The 18,071-nt window shown below is 50.8% G+C and overlaps 1 protein-coding gene across 1 annotated transcript; it reads left to right on the top strand.

Moving 5' to 3' along the window:
• The first annotated feature begins 1,410 nt into the window (after positions 1 to 1,410).
• Positions 1,411 to 15,932, top strand: SERPINA12 (serpin family A member 12). The gene is made up of 6 exons (XM_030317816.2): positions 1,411 to 1,633; positions 6,741 to 6,864; positions 7,425 to 8,075; positions 9,805 to 10,075; positions 13,733 to 13,880; positions 15,458 to 15,932. The coding sequence occupies exons 2-6, from the start codon at positions 6,855 to 6,857 to the stop codon at positions 15,647 to 15,649; spliced, it is 1,272 nt and encodes a 423-aa protein (XP_030173676.1). The 5' UTR covers positions 1,411 to 1,633; positions 6,741 to 6,854; the 3' UTR covers positions 15,650 to 15,932.
• The last annotated feature ends 2,139 nt before the right edge of the window (positions 15,933 to 18,071 follow it).

The following is an 18,071-nucleotide window of genomic DNA, read 5'->3' as shown; positions in this document are numbered from 1 at the left end:
GGCACAGACCCAGATTCTGGGTCAGCATCTGCCCGGCTGGATCTCAGGACCAACGCCCTCACCTTAGCCCATCGCGTTGCCGTGGCCGCGTGTCCATCCACACCCCTCAGTGAATGGAGCCCCACAGCGAGCCCTCCCACCTCCTCCACTCGGTGTATGCAGGCCTGCCCCCCAGGGTGAGGGAAGGTGGCGGCTCACGGCCTCCTGCAGGGGTCCTCCTGATTCTCGCAGCTCGAGCCCCACATCCCCACGGCCTGGTTGGTCTGGTCTCTGAGTGTATCAGGATGTGGCTGACCCAGGCCTGGGAAAGAGCCAGGGTCCCCTCTTTTCTAGAAGGCTTCGCTGGGTCGTCTGCTCCGCACAGCTCTGAGGACGCGAGTCACATCTCTGCGTAAAGTAGCATCCCAGAGGAAGGAAACACTTCTCTCTCTGCCCATCCCCTGCTCGTGCTCTCTCTCTCTCTCTCTCTCAATCTCTCGCAAAAATAAATAAACATTAAAAGGAAAAAGAATGAAGGCAGAAATGTCCAGAGCAAATGTAGGGATGAGATGATGTCCTTGTGTTCTACCCTCTTCGTTTCCCAGGAAGGAGAACGAAGTCTCCTGCAACAGTCATCAGATTTGGTTCCCGGGTCATCTCTTGCGTCCAGCAGGGGAAGGAGGGTATGTCTCACCACTACTTCGTTCTAAACTTGCTTCAAAAAACAATAAACTCTTGGTCCTGTGGTCACATAAGACCTATTATGAAACGTCACTAAGCGCGGGGGTGGGGGGAATATTTGAATGATTTTTCTGCTCCTTAGAATTAGTGAGAGAAAGCAGAACTGAAAACAGGCGCCTTGCGTTCCTCATTCTTCCATCCTGGGGCCAGCGGGTTTGAAAGAGAAGAGAAGAATTTCATTTTATTTCCAATCTCATCAAAATTACTTCTCAGGTAACACCTGTTCCTTAAAGACAACTCAGAAAGTGCAGAAAAGTAAGGGGAGTCAAACCCCGCATAGTCTCACTACTCCCGCGCAACATGCGGCCGGAAGACAGCTTGTGATTTTCTTGAATGAGCACGAACTTTGATGGGAGTGTTTGATTCCCGTTATCCCTAAGAGAAACTATCTATGTAATTATTTCTCTTCCCCTAAAGGACTCCATGCGAGCTCATGCAATGGAACTGATATTTGTAGAGTACTCAAAAAATCGCAAAAGCAAGAAACGGGGGGATGAGGGGAATGACCCCAAGAAACCCAGCTATCTGCCTCTTCCCATCGGTGACAGCGGTGATGTTTGGGCTGAGTATTTAATGTCAGGACTGCGGGTTGGTGCACCTGTAGAATACTCCAAGTCCCAGATCCACAGCGATTGGGAAATACGTGGTTGCAAAAGATATAAATGGACTTCATTAGAGAAGCCACAACCCAGCAGGTGTGGTCTAAATATCATGCTGCTGCCTCCGGGGATGAGGAGAAGCCCCCGAGAAGTGGCGTGGCCACTGCTCCCAGAGTCTCCATCACCTGCCCACTCAAGCCAGCTAATTTTATTGGCCTTCGGTCTACAGTACCAAGAGGCCTTGGAAGTATAAATAATAAAGCAAGAAAACCAGATCCATTTGGCTGGCCCAGTGGATTTCTCCTGAATGCACTGTGAGTATGATATCTTCTCTTTGGAAAAGCCCGGTGTTGTTTGTTTGTTTGCTGTCTATTCCAAACAAAGTTTGCTTTCGACCGTGGGAAAATGCGGCGCCGTCCCAGGGTGGGTGTCTTGAAGAAATTCCGGAGGAGTCCCAAATCTGGGAAACCCCTCTCTTGAAGAGCCTGATTGAGTAGGGATTTCCACTCTGATCCGGCAAAATGCATGTCGTGACCTTAGACAGCTCCTTTGTCCTCTGTGCCTCTGTTTCCCCTTTATGGCACAAGTGGCCCCGAAATTGATGGTCGCTCAGCCTTCCCAACGTACATATTCCCTCATCCCGGAATGAGGTCACTGAAGGCAGGGGAAACGGGCCAAAGAGCCGGAAAGTGCTTGAGGATTTGGAGAAGTCTGTGGGGCTGGCTGTGGTCATCGCCTCTCAGGAGACACAGCTCCATGTTTAGGCTCCAAGGAAGGTCACAGGGGGCGTTGCACCTCTGCCCCTGTGCCTGGCACGGAGGGAAGGCTCAAAATATCTCTTCAAAGAATGAAGGCACGGGGCACCTGGGTGGCTTAGTCGGTTGAGCCTCTGACTTCGATTCAGGTCATACCTTGCGGTTCGTGAGCTCGAGCCCCGCGTCGGGCTCTCTGCTGTTAGTGCAGAGCCTGCTTCAGATGCTCTCTCTCCCCGTCTCTCTGCCCATCCCCTGCTCGTTCTCTCTTTCTCTCTCAACCTCTTACAAAGATAAACAAACATTAAAAAGGAAAAGAGCGAAGGCAGAAATCTCCAGGGCAAATTTGGGGATGAGACGATGTCCTTGTGTTCTACCCTCTTTGTTTCCCAGGAAGGAGAACCAAGTCTCCTACAATAGTCATCAGATTTGGTTCCCGGGTCAGCTTTCACGTCCAGCAGGGGAAGGAGGGTATGTCTCACCACTATTTCCTTCTAAACTTCCTTCAAAAAATAATACTGTCTACTCTGTCTAAAGCGATCTCTTCTTAAAACGGTATTAACCCCTGGGGCGCCTGGGTGGCTCAGTCGGTTAGGTGACTGACTACACCTCGGGTCATGATCTCACAGTTCATGAGTTTGAGCCCCGCGTCAGGCTCTGTGCTGACAGCTTAGAGCCTGGAGCCTGCTTCGGATTCTGTGTCTCCGTCTCTCTCTGTCCCTCCCCTGCTCGTTCTCTGTTTCTCAAAAGTCAATGAATGTTAAAAAAATTGTTTAAAAAATGGTATTAACCCCTTAAAGTAGGTAAACCGCAGAGCATGCCTGGGACATCTCCTCAAGCCCAGGGTTTGGTGCCAGTCTTTCGGGATGCCAAGGCACATCTTTAGGAAGGGTCCCTCAGGTCCCGCAGTCCAAGGGAAGGCATTAAGTTTATGCAAGTACTGTGCCCTCCGTGGAGAACTCTGGAAGGGACTGGAAGAAAGCTGGGGTCTCAGAGGGCCCGTGGTTACACAGGGCATGGCAGGACGCCTCTGTCCAGCCTGTTCAGGAAGAGGCCCCTCATGGAGCAAACAGCACCGTAGCTGGCTGGCAGTCACTCATCAGGGCTCCGGCCACTGGGGAGGGGAGCTCATCCAAAGCGCCCTGAACTTTTCAGTCTCATTGGCGTGAAGACAGACACTACATGAGCTTTTTCTTGCCAGGTGGCTCCAAAGAGCCCCCAACCGCTGTGCATCAAGTAGTTCTGATTCCCACATGGGCTGTTGGCTGCTGTATTGTTTTTCCCAAACTACTGGTAAGAGTAAGAATGAAAGGACTTTCAGCATTCTTGTTGAAAGTGATAGCATGTCCCACTCTGCCCACCCCTTAGTCCCTTTGATGGGCAGATCCCGGTTACTAAGCTCATCAGTATGGTGTGGGAGGGGAGACCAGAGCTCGCTGCGGCAGCCCTGCTGGCCTCTCCCTGAGCACCCCTGCCTGGGCTCTCCCCGCAGCCCCCCTGCCTGGCCTCTCCCCAGAGCGGCCCTCCACATGCAGACTGAGCGTACCTGAGCTGCTCATCCAGAGGGCTCCTCACCTGGCTTGGACCTGTCTCCAAGAGGAATGACTCCTGAGTCAGGGCCATACTATTTATCTATTCCTAACTGAAGGGAATTGTTTCCTGAAATTAATAGGAAGTGTGGGACCAGGATGGTCAGAGAAGAGTTGAAAGACTGATTCCCCCGACGTGGCTCCAACCAGGTTCAGATCTTGTTCTTTTTCTTCTTATTTTGTTTATTATTTTATTAGTGAAACAACAACACACACACACACACACTCACTCCAAACTAAAAACCAACAAAGAATTGCTCAACACGGGCAGTCTATCAATTTATTGGGAAACAACCAGTTGTTCAGCTATTTTAATGAATGAAATAAAAGTTAGCCTACTCAGGCATCTGGGACCAGAGCCCATCTGACAAGTCTGAGTCAGTTTAGAGTCCGTGATGACAGATGGAGAGGCCCAGAAATGGGGCTACTGTGGGCCATTTGGGGGGAAGAGAGGCCAGGCTGTTGGGACTCAGTGGGGTGAGGCAGGAGGCCGGTGAGGAGGTGGTGCAGGAGGCCAGTGAGGAGGTGGGGGACGCAGGCTCATGGGTGGGGGAAGGTGAGACCCGGCCGGGGTGTGGTCCGCGTCTGCAGGGCCAGGGGCAGTGAGATGAGTAGCCGCAACTAGTGAGGAGGAAGTCAAAATGTCACTCCCCTCCCCATTTAATAGATGAAGAAACTGAGGCTCTGAAGGGTTAATAGGCTTATTCTGTGCCACCTAACAGACCCACAAGCAGGAGAGGACCGATATCTACACTTGTAATTCCATAATCAGTTCTTGTTCCAAGAGCTTGGAGAAGTAGAAAACACTTGTAGGGACCACTAACCAAACATCACTTTAAAAATGTGGTGTGTGTGTGTGTGTGTGTGTGTGTGTGTGTGTGGTCTATGCCAGAAGCTTCCAGCAGCTTCCCTTCTCTGCTCCAAGGTCTGGCCCCCTGCCCAGACCCATACTCCACTCCTGGTAAGTTGCCCAAAGGCTTTGCACCTCACCTGGCTGGTGAACCTACTGTCGAGAATGCAGGTTCTTTCAGCTCCTTGACTGGGGTGGATAAGTTCTCCACTCCTGGGTATCGAGAACTAGCGTCCATACAGGCAATTATCTATTCTGAATACAAGAAGCTTCTATTTTTAAACCACACAAATTTTGTAAATAGTCTAACCCACTAGCCCGAGAGATCGACTCCTTTCTAGTTTCTGTGTTCTTTCCTTTATCTGAAACATCCCAGGGATTTTATGAATCTTCCTTTTTATTACCTATTTTCAGACAGCTCCTAGAGCCCTTGTGCATCCCCATCGATTTTTAATTTTTACTAAAATATACATCATGAGGAGTATAAGATGCTGAGAGATCACATAAGCTGAGAGAGGGGGATGACCTTTCTGAGTGTCACACAGCCAAGGGATCTGAGATCAGAGCCCAGAGTCCTTACTGCTTGGTCGTTCAGGCGTTTTTTAATATACATTTGTATTTTTTAGGATGCTTTTGGCCTTGAGTAGCTGACTACATTACTCACACCAGCACCACTGGGAGTCTGGAGGCAGGGCGGGCTCTGAGTTCACCTAATCTGTAGCCCAGCTCTGGTTTCTCTGCAAAACCCTGCATGTCCCTTCTCTGTGTTGGCTCTGCCCCAGAGTCACTTCCCCCATGGGGCAAATGGTAGTCCCTGGCATCCACACCTTCCTGCCCAGGACATCCAGAGAAAGAGAGAGTGCAGCACCCTCATACGCCAACAAAGAGCCCCAAAATTCATTCATTGGATCACATAAGTCACGTACCCCTCCCTGAACAGCCATCAGTGCAGAACCTCACCGCATCCTGCTTGGATTGGGCCCAGCTCCTGAACCACCACAGTCAGGGCCCCCTTGGAGCTGGAGATAGGGCCCTGCCCCTGAGGCACATGGGCTGTCTGTCTAAGGAGCGGGAGATACCTAGAAATATAAAGTCCTGTTAGGAAAATGGAAGAAATGGGTAGGATTCACTAGAATTTTCAAACACGGGGTCAGAGCCTCTTTGAAGACCCTGTCCACGGTGCTGAAGGCTGTGTCCAAAGGACCTGGCATAGAGGGTTTGAGGACATGAAGAACTTGGGGATTCAGGGCACCCCTAGGTGTAGATCCTGTTCAGGTATTTAGTTACCCTCTTAGTCACTCAACTGGAAAGAGCCCACTAGGTGGGCTCAGTTCCCCGAGGCTGGGGGTCCTGGGGTTGGTTGCTAATAGCTCACAACTCCCCTCCCCATTCTGGAAAATTGCCTTCGGTGGGTAGGAGCTAACTGACCTGGGAAGTTCTACCCCAGGCCCTGCATCTTGGGGGCAGACTGACCATAGCCACTGACAGTTGTCCAAAAGCCAGCCCCCTTTGTCTCACAGGGTCAGTGCTGCCATATGGTTGATGCTCCAGAGCCGTCTCCTGTGGATCAGGCCAAGTCTCCATATTACCTGGGGCCACATCCGTGCTCAGTTCTTTCCCTCTCTGTCCTGCTTGCCTCACTTCCTGAGGGACTCCTCCTACACAGGCAATGAATTCCTGAATTCTCACTGCGGGCGCTGCTTGTTGGGAACCCACTCTAAGACAACCATGAACAGTCTTGACTGTTGAGGAGCACATTATTTCCCATGGATTGCAGATAAATAGAGATATAAGTTACAGGAAAACACACAGTAAAAACAAAGGACGGAGCAAAGAAATATAAATTGGTGTGAAAATCATTGACAGTAGCATGTCCAGCTGGAGAAGTCAACACACTTTTTAGGGTATCATGCTTTTGGCATCTCTCTGTAGCCTTAGGACTGGAAATTGGGGAAAAGCAGAAAATGAAACTTTTGTCCCCCAAAAGCTCAGTCTTATTGGGAGATGCTGTGCTGTGAAGTGGCAAAAAGGAGCAGGAGTCCTGGGGCCAGGCAGATTTGGCTTTTCTTCTCTATAACACTGCCTCTCTTTCCTGGAAAAGGGATATGGAAAGAGGTTTATTAGAGACCTGGGCTCTCCTGGGCTGGGTATCCACCACTTATAGACCATGTGATATTAGACAAAGGGATTTGTCTATGCAAACTAGTCAGGATTTTTGTTTGGTTTTAAGGAAAAAATCCAACTCAAACCAGCCAATCCATAAAGGGAAATTTACTGGCTCTTATAACTTGGAGAAACAGAAGTGAGTGAGCTTCGGGTGAAGCTTGATCCAGGGACTCCAAAGATGTCACCAAGTATGTCTCCTCATTTCTTTCTTTCCATCTTTCTCTCTCTTCTTTCCTTCTATATATGGAACCCATGGCCACACTGAGTTCTAGGACTGTATAATGAAGCCAGACACCCCAAAGTTAAGAGTATTGTGCATTCTCAGGGAAAGACAACGACTTTTCTGATGCTGGTCATTCTCATCCCTTAACCAATCAGTGTGGCAGTGGATGGAGTATTCTGATGGCCTAGCCCCAGTCACATGCCCACAGTATGGGGTAGTCTTATTATGATCCAATGTAGTGGAGGGAGTTTCTCAAAGGAATTGAGATACCATGATTATAGGATGGGGAGAGGAGTACAAAACCAAGAGATTTCTTCTACACTCAGTCCTCTCATTTATGAAATAAGGACAAATGTTTCTAGTCCCCAGAGTGATTGTAAAGCGTAAATGCTAAAATGGATGTCAAAGAATTTATAAACCTCACTGTGCTGCTTCTTTATGGTCTTTATGGTCTTTATGAATAATATAAGGGCAGTAGGATTGTTTTGTTCTTTTTCTACTAACCTCAGGTCTACTACTCAACAGGACAATCGCCAAAGAAAATGAACCCCATCTTGGGCCTGGGCCTACTTTTGGCTGGCCTTCTCACTGTGGAAAGTCTTCAGCAGCCCAACCTCCCTCTGAAGAATCATGTACCAGTGAGCCAGATCGAATCATGGAAGGGAAGGAGGGCAGCCCAGGAGCTCACAAAGCAGAACACAGAATTCGGCTTCAAGCTTTTCAGGAAGCTGGCGTCCAATAGCCCGGACAAGAACATCTTCTTTTCCCCCTTGAGCATCTCTTCAGCCTTTGCTATGCTATCTCTGGGTGCCCAGGATTCCACCCTGGATGAGATCAAGGAGGGTTTCAACTTCAGGGATATTCCAGAGAAAGACCTTCATGAAGCCTTTCATTACCTCATCCACAGGATAAACCAGGAGGGCCAGAACCTGAAGCTGAACCTCACAAACACCTTGTTCATCGACAAGAAGCTGAAGCCACAGAAGAAGTTTCTGACAAATGTCAAGAACCAGTACAATGCAGACACCGTCCCCATCAACTTCCAGAACTTGGAAGATACTCGGAGGCAGATCAATGACTATATCAATCAGAAAACCCAGGGGAAAATCAACAACCTGATCAAGAATATAGATCCTGGCACTGTGATGCTTCTTACAAATTGTATTTTCTTTCTAGGTAAGGCTTGGGGCATGTTGGCATGGAAAGGATAGGATGACCAGTAGACTTAGATTAAAAACCTGGGTTGGCCACTTGCTTGCTCTGTGACCTTAATTCATATGTAATGAAATTATCAGAACTCCACTTTCCCTATCTGCAAAATGAGTACCTTTATTCACAACTCATAGGGCATTTATTGGGATCCAAAGTAAAAATGTATGAGAAACTAATTTGGGGAAGTCTAAATTATTCTCCATATGTGCATTTTCATTATTACTGATTATCCTAATACAACATTGGTTGTAGAGATTGGAGTGACATTCTTTTCCCTGTTTCTTAGATGAGGGATGTGTAGCTTGGAAAGAGATTGATTTAGGGTTACAAAGCCAGTCAAAGCAGGACTAGTCAGGACTAGATTCTAGTCAGGACTAGAATCTACTTCTCTTGACCCACAGGCTGTGCATTTATAGCACTCCAAGTAGACACCCAGGATGGTAATTGTGTTGATGATGGCGATGAGGTTCACTTTGGCGGGTGCCCTGGTCTCCTTGTCACATTTTGTAGATGTGACAAATCTACAAGGTGAGAGACTGAATCTGAGGGTGAGAGACTGAAAAAGAAGATGAAAGAATATTCCCAAATCTAAGTTTCACTTACCACCCCCCCCAACCAGTCACTACCACACACAGCCACTCACATGCCACATGCACACTCAAAGGTTGGCCAATATAGGCAAGAATCAGAGGCCAACAACTCTCAGATCAGGCAAGATCATATCAGGGCTATCAGAAACATGGTCCTGAATATGGAAGTTCAGCTCTTCCCAAATCCACAGTGAGACTGATGGCATAGAGGAAAAGAGCAGAGGGAGAGAGGAGAATCTGGAATTTCCCAAAGTTTCTACATCCCCTATATTTTAAAAGCAATAGCAACAATGATGCTGATGATGACTAGCATGCACTCAATACTCAATGTACAAGGTCATTGATCTGTGCTGCCTTTCCCACTCAGTCACACAGCAGCCCTCTAAGATACTCATCAATCTCTTCATTCTTCAGACAAGGACGCTGAAGCCGAATGCAATTGAGACACTTGTTCAAGGTCATCCTTCTGGAACAGTGAAGTCAGAAGTTGAATTCAGGGACTTGGCCCTCAGGGTCCCATACTGGGGGCTCTGAGATTAGTGGGTGTGAAAAGACCCAGGTCTGACTTTATGCTAAATGGTATCAAAGAGTAGTCAGGGTCAAAATGGAGGGGTCCAAACACCCAGCTTTGAGTGTTTTCTTCTCTTCGGTAGGCTCCCCAGAGCAGCCTGTTCCATTGGTTTTCTCAGTCCTACCTGAGGGCAGCTATTCCAGGACTGACTTAGAACAGAGCTGAGTATTTTCACTCACATAAGACCAAATAGTTCCTACTAAGTATAACCCAGGCCTCTCTACTGGGACACAATCCAAAGGCTGTCTCAGCCTCAACAGCACCTGGGCTTCAGGCAGTCCACAGGTTTCCTCTCAGCCCCACAGCCCTGATCATCGCTTCTTTGGGAACTGACAATCAGACCCATGCCACCTTACCAGGAGATTTCAGGGTATGGCACATGGGCAAGGATTCCTGGAGACGTGTCCTGATATCCCAGAGTATCCAAACCCCGTCCTTGAATCCACGTGGATAGAGATCATTGGTTAGCTGGGTCCAGTCACCTCTTCCCTTTCAGGAAACTCATGTCACTTTGTCCTTCTTCAATCCTAAGCCAGGTGGAAACAAGAATTTGATCCAAAAGCAACTAAAGAGGAAGACTTCATCCTGGATGGAAACAAGTCAGTGAAGGTGCCCATGATGTTCCGTGGGGGCATATATGAAGCCGGCTATGATGAACAGCTCTCCTGCACTGTCCTGGAAATGCCCTACCAAGGCACCATCACTGCCATCTTCATTCTTCCTGATAAGGGTAAAATGAAGAATGTGGAGGAGGCCATAAACACGGACACTTTGGTCAGATGGAAAAAACTAACAACACGAAAGTAAGAGGGTGCCTGCCATACTCAGCAACTCCCTTCTTCCTTTTTACTTCTTCTAGCCCAGATCTATTGAGCTCTAACCCCATGACCAAGTCCTATTTTGGGCTCCGTGATGAACCTGTATTTTGGTAGGAAGTAGACCAGAAAACGAGTCCTAGGAATATAGCGAAACACTTGTTCTTAGAGGGAGATGGTTATATCATAAGAGTGGAGTGGACAGAGAAAAATCATGGTGGGCAGTTGGTGGGGGGCGGTGCTCTATGGAGCAGGTGGCATTGGGGTTAAGTCTTCAAGGCTGAACAGTGGTGTGTGCAGATGAGAAAGAAGTGATGGAATCCTAGGCAGAAACTGCAGGAACAAACATGAGGTGTCAAAGGGAGTTGTCTGTTGTACACAGAATCATGTTTTTAACTGTAATGTTATCATAAAACCGGTGAAGTGCAGCCCAAATAAGTTATACTAATAACAGTTGAAGGACTAAAGTGAGTAACTAATTTAAGCATAAAATTAGAACAGATTTAAGATGAGCCTACAGAATTCTTCTCAGGCACTTGCTTAATAGTAGATTTTCTTGGGAAGAGTAAGGGCTGGGGACTCGGCATCAGTGTCGACTTGGTGTCAGTGTAGATGTGCATGGTGCCTGGGGAGCTTCAGGGCCAGGACAAGCGTATGGCAGCTGGAAGTGCACAGGAGCATATCCCCGGAGGAACTGTTGAACACATGTTGGATCTCTAAATTGAGCTGAAAGCTCATGAAAGAGAAATTCCAGTTCTGAAGGCCTCAGATAAAGTCACTGTATCAGAATGGGGAGGAACAGCAGGCTAGATGGTAGGTCTTCCCAAGAGGGCTGCTATGTCTTGGGATCTGCACAGCAACCCCCCCCAATCATCCCTGCTGAAAACCAGGGCCCGCGGTGGGTAATGGCATCTGGCCCCTGAAACGGGAGGAAGTGTCTGGGTTCCAACCTTAGCTGAGACCCAGTTTTCTCTTCTGTAGCATGGTCCACTAACACTGGCCTCAAAGGACTCTTGAGGGGATCAAATGTGCCGTAGCAAATCATGACCCCATGGAAGGCACAGACCTTCGCCTTCCAATGGGTTGAAGAGGCAGGGTTCCAAAGTTCTCAGAAGAGCATCTGAACTTCAGGTTTATTGAAAGACAGGCGTCTTGTAGGTCTGGTCCCCTTACCTACGTGGTGAACCTCCGGGATGGCAGCCCATTGGTTGAAGATGAAGGCACATCTCTCTTAACCTGGGGATGCCACCAAGGAGGCTGGCAGTTTCCAGCCTGTGCCCTCCAGTTTCTGAGTTCACAGAGGTGCCTTGGGGAATGAAGGGTATGGAAGGGTGTGAAAAGTGGGCTGCACACCCTCCACCCACACTTTATCCAGAAGTCCTGGCTTCATGAGACGTGACCTCCATAAGGTCACATTTCTCTTAGTATTCAAATTATGATGACCAGAGACCCTGAAGCTGGGCTGGAGGGACTCAACATCTCCATCTTTAGGCTATTCCTGCCAGTTTTCCATGGGGCGCAGCTCTGGTCCCAGCAACTGGTGCTGCATGTGGCCTGTGCCCAAGCCCCTCTGCAGCCCTTGGAGCTGAGACTGCCATCAGGACACCGGTTCCTGGAAAACTGTGGCCATCTCTCTGGTTTCGGGAGAGGGGCCTACACTCCACCCTTTGTGAGATAGGCCCTTTGAGATTTCCTGCAGGCCAACACAGGCCTTCCTGGAGGTTTGGGCTTAACACAACCAGAGATCTTCACAGAGGCCCGGGATACTCATAGCGCATAGAAGCGGCTTCTTGTGAAGTCCAAGCACAGGCTGCTCATAGGGGTTCCTCCACAGTGCATCCTAGCTGGCTCCTGTTCCTGACCTTCCCACATCACAGTAGGACTGCAACCGCTTGCCAGGGGACTCCCGGCACGAGCTCCTGTGACCCCCGCCCCACACCAGGAGCATATCCTTCACGAAGTGGACAAAATGACCGTTTTCAGCCCTAAGCAAGAGCGTGTCGAGCCTCTCTGGTCAGCACCCTATTGTGGCTCCCCATTTCACTCAGAAAAAAATGACCCAGCTTGCCTGATTCCTTTGTCTCCTTCAAAGTTTCTCCAATCTTCCCTGTGTCTCAGCATCCCTAATTCCCCCAAGTTGATCTGGATTTTTTCCCATCGCATGCATTGCCTCCTTATACACAGGCTCCCCGTCTATGCATCGACGCTTATGGGATGCTTTTCATCATCCGGGTTTTCTTGTCTGTCTTCCCTGCTAGAGCACACACTCAAGGTCACGAGTTTTGCCTCTTTTGTTCACACATGCATCCAAGCACCTCGAACACCACCCCCTGTATACAAGAGGCACTTAATTTGTTGAGTGAATGAATGAGTGGGAAAGTAAGTCTTGGAGCCACAGGCCTGTGGCTTGTATTTAAAGCCATGACACTGAATGAGATCCTTCTGGAGGGAGGAAAGATAGAAAATAAGAGGACCGAGGGGGTGGGGCTTGGAGCATTACAGACAGTACAGATGGGCGACGAGGTGATGCTGGCAAAGGGGGAGAGAAGGAGTGGCCAGTGAAGGAGAGAGAGCTAGACTTAGGTTGGAATGCTTCCACGTGGAGAAAGGGGACCCACTGTCTGGGAGCTGTCTCCTGGGTCAAGCAAGCAGAGGTCAACGGTGGCCCTGGACAGTGGGATGTTGATGGCAAAGGTCTAGGTGGAATGGGCCAAGAAATAGTGGGGATCTCTGGCAGAGATGATTAATTTCTGCTATGAAAAGGAGGAAAAGGAATGGGCTGGGAGCTGAGAGGTGACTCGGGGCCAGGGGAGATGAGTTTGCTTCTGTTCTGTAGGATAGAGGTCATCAGAGAACATGACCTGTTCCTGGGGGGTGATCAGGTAGATACCATTTATGATGGGGGCTGCAGAAGAAGAGAAGAAACGTGGGCAGGAATGAGGTTGCAAATAGGCAACAAGAAATAGAGTTTAGAGCCAGGCAGACAGGAACCCAGGGCCCACGGGTACCCCGGGGCCCCTGGCCCCAAGCCCCAGGTTGGGGGGCCGATCCGGATTCCACCTGCAGAGGATGCGAAGCCACCAACTCATGGGTGAAACGAGAAACACTTGCTGGTTGGTCACCAGCTGCTCAGTGCCTACACGCATTTGCTTTAGCATCCTTCCTGCCTCATGCTTGCTGTGATTGGCATCATCATTTCGCCCAAGTGGCTTAAGGACGTGAGATCATTTGTTCCAAGAGTCAGAATGGATTTGAACTCAGTTCTGTCCGGCTTCAGATCCCAGGACCTTGCTGCCTCTGGCATCTGGCTCGCTGGGTCAGGACTGGTTCAGGGCTTGGGCGAGGCTGAGACCGCGGTGGGGACACCTCAATGTCTGTGGCCCATGGGGCCCTGAAACAGTGGAAACTTGAGAACATTTCTGTGGATGAGGGCTCTGGGACAGGTTTGATAGGGAGAAGGGACATAGTTGAGAGGTGTTTTGAAGCCAGGGTCCCAAGGTCAGAGTCCCTCCTCACTCTGGGGACAGAGAGAAGGTCTGAGACCCTCAGTGCTGACAGGGCCAATGTCCCACTCATCCCTGCCCTGCGCCTGCCCAGGGAAGCAGGGACACCCTGCTGCTCACCTGTCACTCCCATCTCCCCCAGGGTCGTGGACATATCTTTGCCCAGATTCTCCATCACCGGGACCTATGACCTGAAGAGGACGCTGTCCTACCTGGGTATCACCAAAATCTTTGAGGAGCATGGTGATCTCACCCGGATCTCCCCTCATCGAAGCCTAAAAGTGGGTGAGGTAAGTGGGCCTGGCCTGGATGCCACCCCCTCTCACGGGGAGCCTTCGCACAGCCCTGGGCCAAAGCCATTGTCACAGCAGCCGTACGAGCCAGGTCTCATCCCTCCAGTCAGGCCGGGTGCCAGTCCAGCTCTGTCCTTAACCAGCCATGTCATCCTGGGGGGACCACATAACTTCCCCATGCCTCATGTTTCTGGTCTTTGGAGTTGGAAATACCAAGTTCCTGATGCTATTTTGGAAGTCGACTCTGTGCAACGAATGACTGCTCAGGGCCTGGAACATTTATTAAGGCCTAGGACTGGTCTAGCTCGGACCCAGAGTCTGTCCCAAAGGCCTCACGGGCTTGTTGGGAGTAAGTCGCAAACATGTTCTACGTGAGCAAGCCAAGGGTCCCGTGATTTCCAATGAGGCTGAACACCTGTGTGCTGGGGGCAGAGACAACCGCATGGGGCGGTCTCCTGGGATATAGCAGATCTCAGACAGGACCTTCAGTTAAATCCAAATTTCAGATACGTGACAAATAGTTTCTTTAGTCCAGAATATGGGATATACTTACACTAGAAGAAAGTCATCATTTCCCCGAAATTCAACTTGACATGTACATGCTATATTTGATCTGGCAACTCTACTTTTAAGGTAAAAGGGCGTTGGGGGTGGGGAGATTTCAACAAGCAGGGATAGGCATAGGGAGGATCTTCCATTAAAGGGAACGGCTTGGCCAAAGGCTTGCAGCCTGGAGAGCACGGCGTCCCGAGTGGTGGAGACTGGCTGGTGCTACATGGGAAGTTCAAGCCGATCTGGGAGAGATCTTGGTTGCCAAGCCCAACTGACAGCAGGCACCGATTCAGATTTATTTCCCACTTTGCCAGAGGAAGAAAGACAGTTAATAGAATTTTCTTGCTTTTAAGTTCTTCCTCCCGTAAAGAGTCAATGCCAGCTACCCCTTTCCGGCAGGCTTTTATTCGGTTCAGTGGCTCATTTCTTTTCCACAGTTAGACATGCTGATGGCTGTGATTCTATGTGTCAACAACGGCTACCGGCCCGCTAGTGAACTTGGTAGAATTCCGTAGAGTGGAATGCAATGCGTCAGTATTCCGGGAAGCCCATCCATCCCCCCAGGGCGGGTCACCTGGTCACAGATGTCGGTGTCCTGGGGTAGATCTGGGGTCTCGGTCATCTCCAACGGCTCCCCCAGAATCTGGCTCCTTCCTCGCTGTCCTCCAGGCAGATGAGAGGACTATGGACAGGACTTGGTGGGGATACGATCCCCTCCCTTCCATCTAGCTGAGGTTCAATAGACTCCTTCTGCCCTTACACCCCTCGACACTTCCCTGTAATTCACGGAAGGTTAGCAAACCACCCCACCCTCCCCGCTGCAGCTGGCACTCCCCTCGCCTCACTCTTTCCTTCACGCTGTTTGCCCATATCCTTCTGCAATGACGGCAGAAGAACGAGGAGCCCCGGGGCAGCTGGCACCAGCCAGGTTACTGCCGTGCTGGGCAGCCTTGGCCGAGACCTCTCCCTCTCCGGAGCTCCGAGGAGCTTGGTGACACTGACCGCACCCCTGATTTCTGCAGGCGGTGCACAAGGCAGTGCTGAAGATGGATGAGAAGGGGACGGAGGGCGCAGCGGGCTCCGGAGCACAGACGCTGCCCATGGAGAAGCCGCTCTCCATCACTATAAACAGACCCTTTTTGGTGCTTATTGAGGATAGCGTCCTGTCTACTATAATCTTCATGGGAAAGATTACTAATCCTACTGGGGCGTAACGGGGACTTCCAGCGATGGCTTGGGGCTGAGAACGTTTTGTCTGCCTGAGATCGGGATTGAGGACCTTCTAATCTAATCCTACACCATCAAGAGCTCCCAAGAACACCGTCCACACAGGCAGCACGGCTGGCTTTGGGGGCTCCTGTGCCTCAGCCCTCTCCCTGCCCTTTCTAGTGTAGGATTCGGACCCCCACCACCACCCACTTGGCTGGCTGTGATCTTCTCTCCCCGGAGAGGCAGAAGAGGGGCTTCGTGATTTAATAAACACCCCCTCAGTTCTGCTGTCTGTTGGTGGATAATTTGGGGAAAGCAATGAGATGACATGAGCACCCAGACTTTGGAGGGAGAGACACTTGGGTTCACATCTGAGGAACAGAGTGTCTCTGGGAAAGCCACATACCTCCTCTGAGCCTCTATTTCTGTGTCCCTGAAACGAGGGCAGTGACAAGTCCCTTCTGGGGCTCTGAGGAAACTAGCAGCCTTCGTTAGAAAAGTTAGTTCCCCTTGGTGAGCCCTTAGACTTGGATCTTTGGTATGCGATCTACAAAGTTATGTCGCCCACGGTGTCCCCATGGGAACTCCAGGATCAGCCAGGCATCCAGTTGGAGGGTAAAATAGGGGTGGGGCTGGCCCAGCGCTGGGGGGTGGAGCCTGGAATGGCAGCGACCAGGGTTCAGTGCCAGGTGTATCCGATTCCAGAGCCCACAGAGAAGAGCCTGGGGTTTGAACCTGTTAGCGAGCTCAGCTCGAGAGTGAATGGGGTGGGGGGAGGGGGTCCCCTGCACCTGCCTAGAAAATGTGGCCCCTCAAGATCTGTCCCACATGCCCATGGAGCTATCTAGATTAGAAGCATGGGAGCCCTCGTTTCCAGCAGCTGATTCCTTTGCCTCCTGCCGTAAACGCCCACTGCCCACATGTTTTGGGGGGAGGGGGTCCTGAGTGGCGTGGCCACGAAGAAGCCTGAGCTGGCATCAGCTGGCATCCCTTGGGGGTGCCTAGCAGCTCACCGCTTACTGTGCCTTTTGTGTTCTGGTCGCAGCTGCCCCGTGGGGTGGCCAGAATGGACAGACGTGGAAACTGAGGCAGAGCCATAAAGTGATTTTCCTACGGCCTTGTGGTTTGCCGTGGGCCACAAGCACTTGTCTTCTGGGCCAGGGCAGGGAGGGGTTCCACGTGGACTTGGGGGCCTGGCTAGCCACTCCTGAGCTCCTCTCCCAGCTAAGAGAGCTGCCCAGTCCCCTTCAGCATGGGTGTATCCAACAGGCACCCTCTCTTCCGTCCTGGGCACCCCCAGGGCCCTGGAGACGCAGCCCACGCGTGGGCGGGCGGAGGAGGTCGTCTGGAGAGGGATTGGGCTACTTTACAGTGTGGTGAGGGCTAAGATGGGGGGGCACCGGAGTAAACACCCCTCTTTGAGAGGGTGGGAGACAGAGAAGGCTGAGACCCTGTGCCAGTGACACAGACGTGGGGCAAAAAGCAGGGAATCCCTGCAGAGCACATTGTTGACGGTCACCATTTCCCCTGCACCAGCCTGAGGGAGTTGGGGGGGGGGGCGGTGGGAAGACACCAGATACACACGGGAACCCTCAGTGGTCGGCTCGGGTCTGTGACATTATCCACTGGGGACAAGGGACAGTCAGACAAGCCACATAGTAGCTGGGTAGCTTGGACATGTCACTTAACCCCCCTGAACCTCATTTACTTTACTAAAACACGTGTAATAATACCTAGGTCCTGGGGCTGAGGAGCTCTGAGGGTTACAAGACATGACATGCAATCCATGCCCGGCACATGGCAAGCATTCAGCAGTGGCCCCTGTTATGCTCTCCTCCCACCGTCCCCCAAGCGTCTGAGATGACGAGCTCTTTTCCAAAACTCAGTGCTCCGGGCCCTTGCCTTGGCATTCCCCTCTACTGGGAATGCCCTCATCCTGCCTAACGAGCTCCTGCTCGTCCTCCAGCGCCCAGTCCATTAGGATATCTCTATGAGACCGTCCCTACCTTTCCGGCATCTTCCAAGCAACCTCTCAATAAAGCACTCACCTCCATGGCTCCTGGGTCTGATTTTCCCCTCCACCCCCACGCGGGCTGCAATCAATCCTGCATTATTAAGCAGCGATTTATGGGGCGACAGCCTGTGCACTGGTGGCCGTTACAAACAGACCTGGCCCCTGCCTCCGTGACATTACTATCCAGCGGGAGAAACAGCCGTGAGTTGCAGACACACACACGTGCATTTCTGATCACGAGCTCCGGTGAGCATGAAAAAAAAGACAACCCTGGGGGCCTTCCAAGGTAGGTAACGGGGGTCCGACCCGGTCTGGGGGCTCCGAGAAGGCTGAGAGAGCTCCAAATGCTGGGAGCTTATCTGTTCTTGAATCGCCACAGTTAAACCCGCACACAGGTATGACTGCCTCAGTGT

The sequence above is a fragment of the Lynx canadensis genome, chromosome B3 (assembly GCF_007474595.2).
Source record: "Lynx canadensis isolate LIC74 chromosome B3, mLynCan4.pri.v2, whole genome shotgun sequence".
NCBI lineage: Eukaryota > Metazoa > Chordata > Mammalia > Carnivora > Felidae > Lynx > Lynx canadensis.
The sequence above is the reverse complement of the archived record's forward strand: the minus strand, read 5'-3'. Positions and strand labels throughout refer to the sequence as shown.

Bases quoted from the DNA above. Each gene is read 5' to 3' on its own strand.
- SERPINA12 (XM_030317816.2), top strand. The intron at 10,076-13,732 runs GTAAGAGGGTGC...CATCTCCCCCAG, and splicing joins AAAAAACTAACAACACGAAA to GGTCGTGGACATATCTTTGC. The intron at 13,881-15,457 runs GTAAGTGGGCCT...TGATTTCTGCAG, and splicing joins GAAGCCTAAAAGTGGGTGAG to GCGGTGCACAAGGCAGTGCT.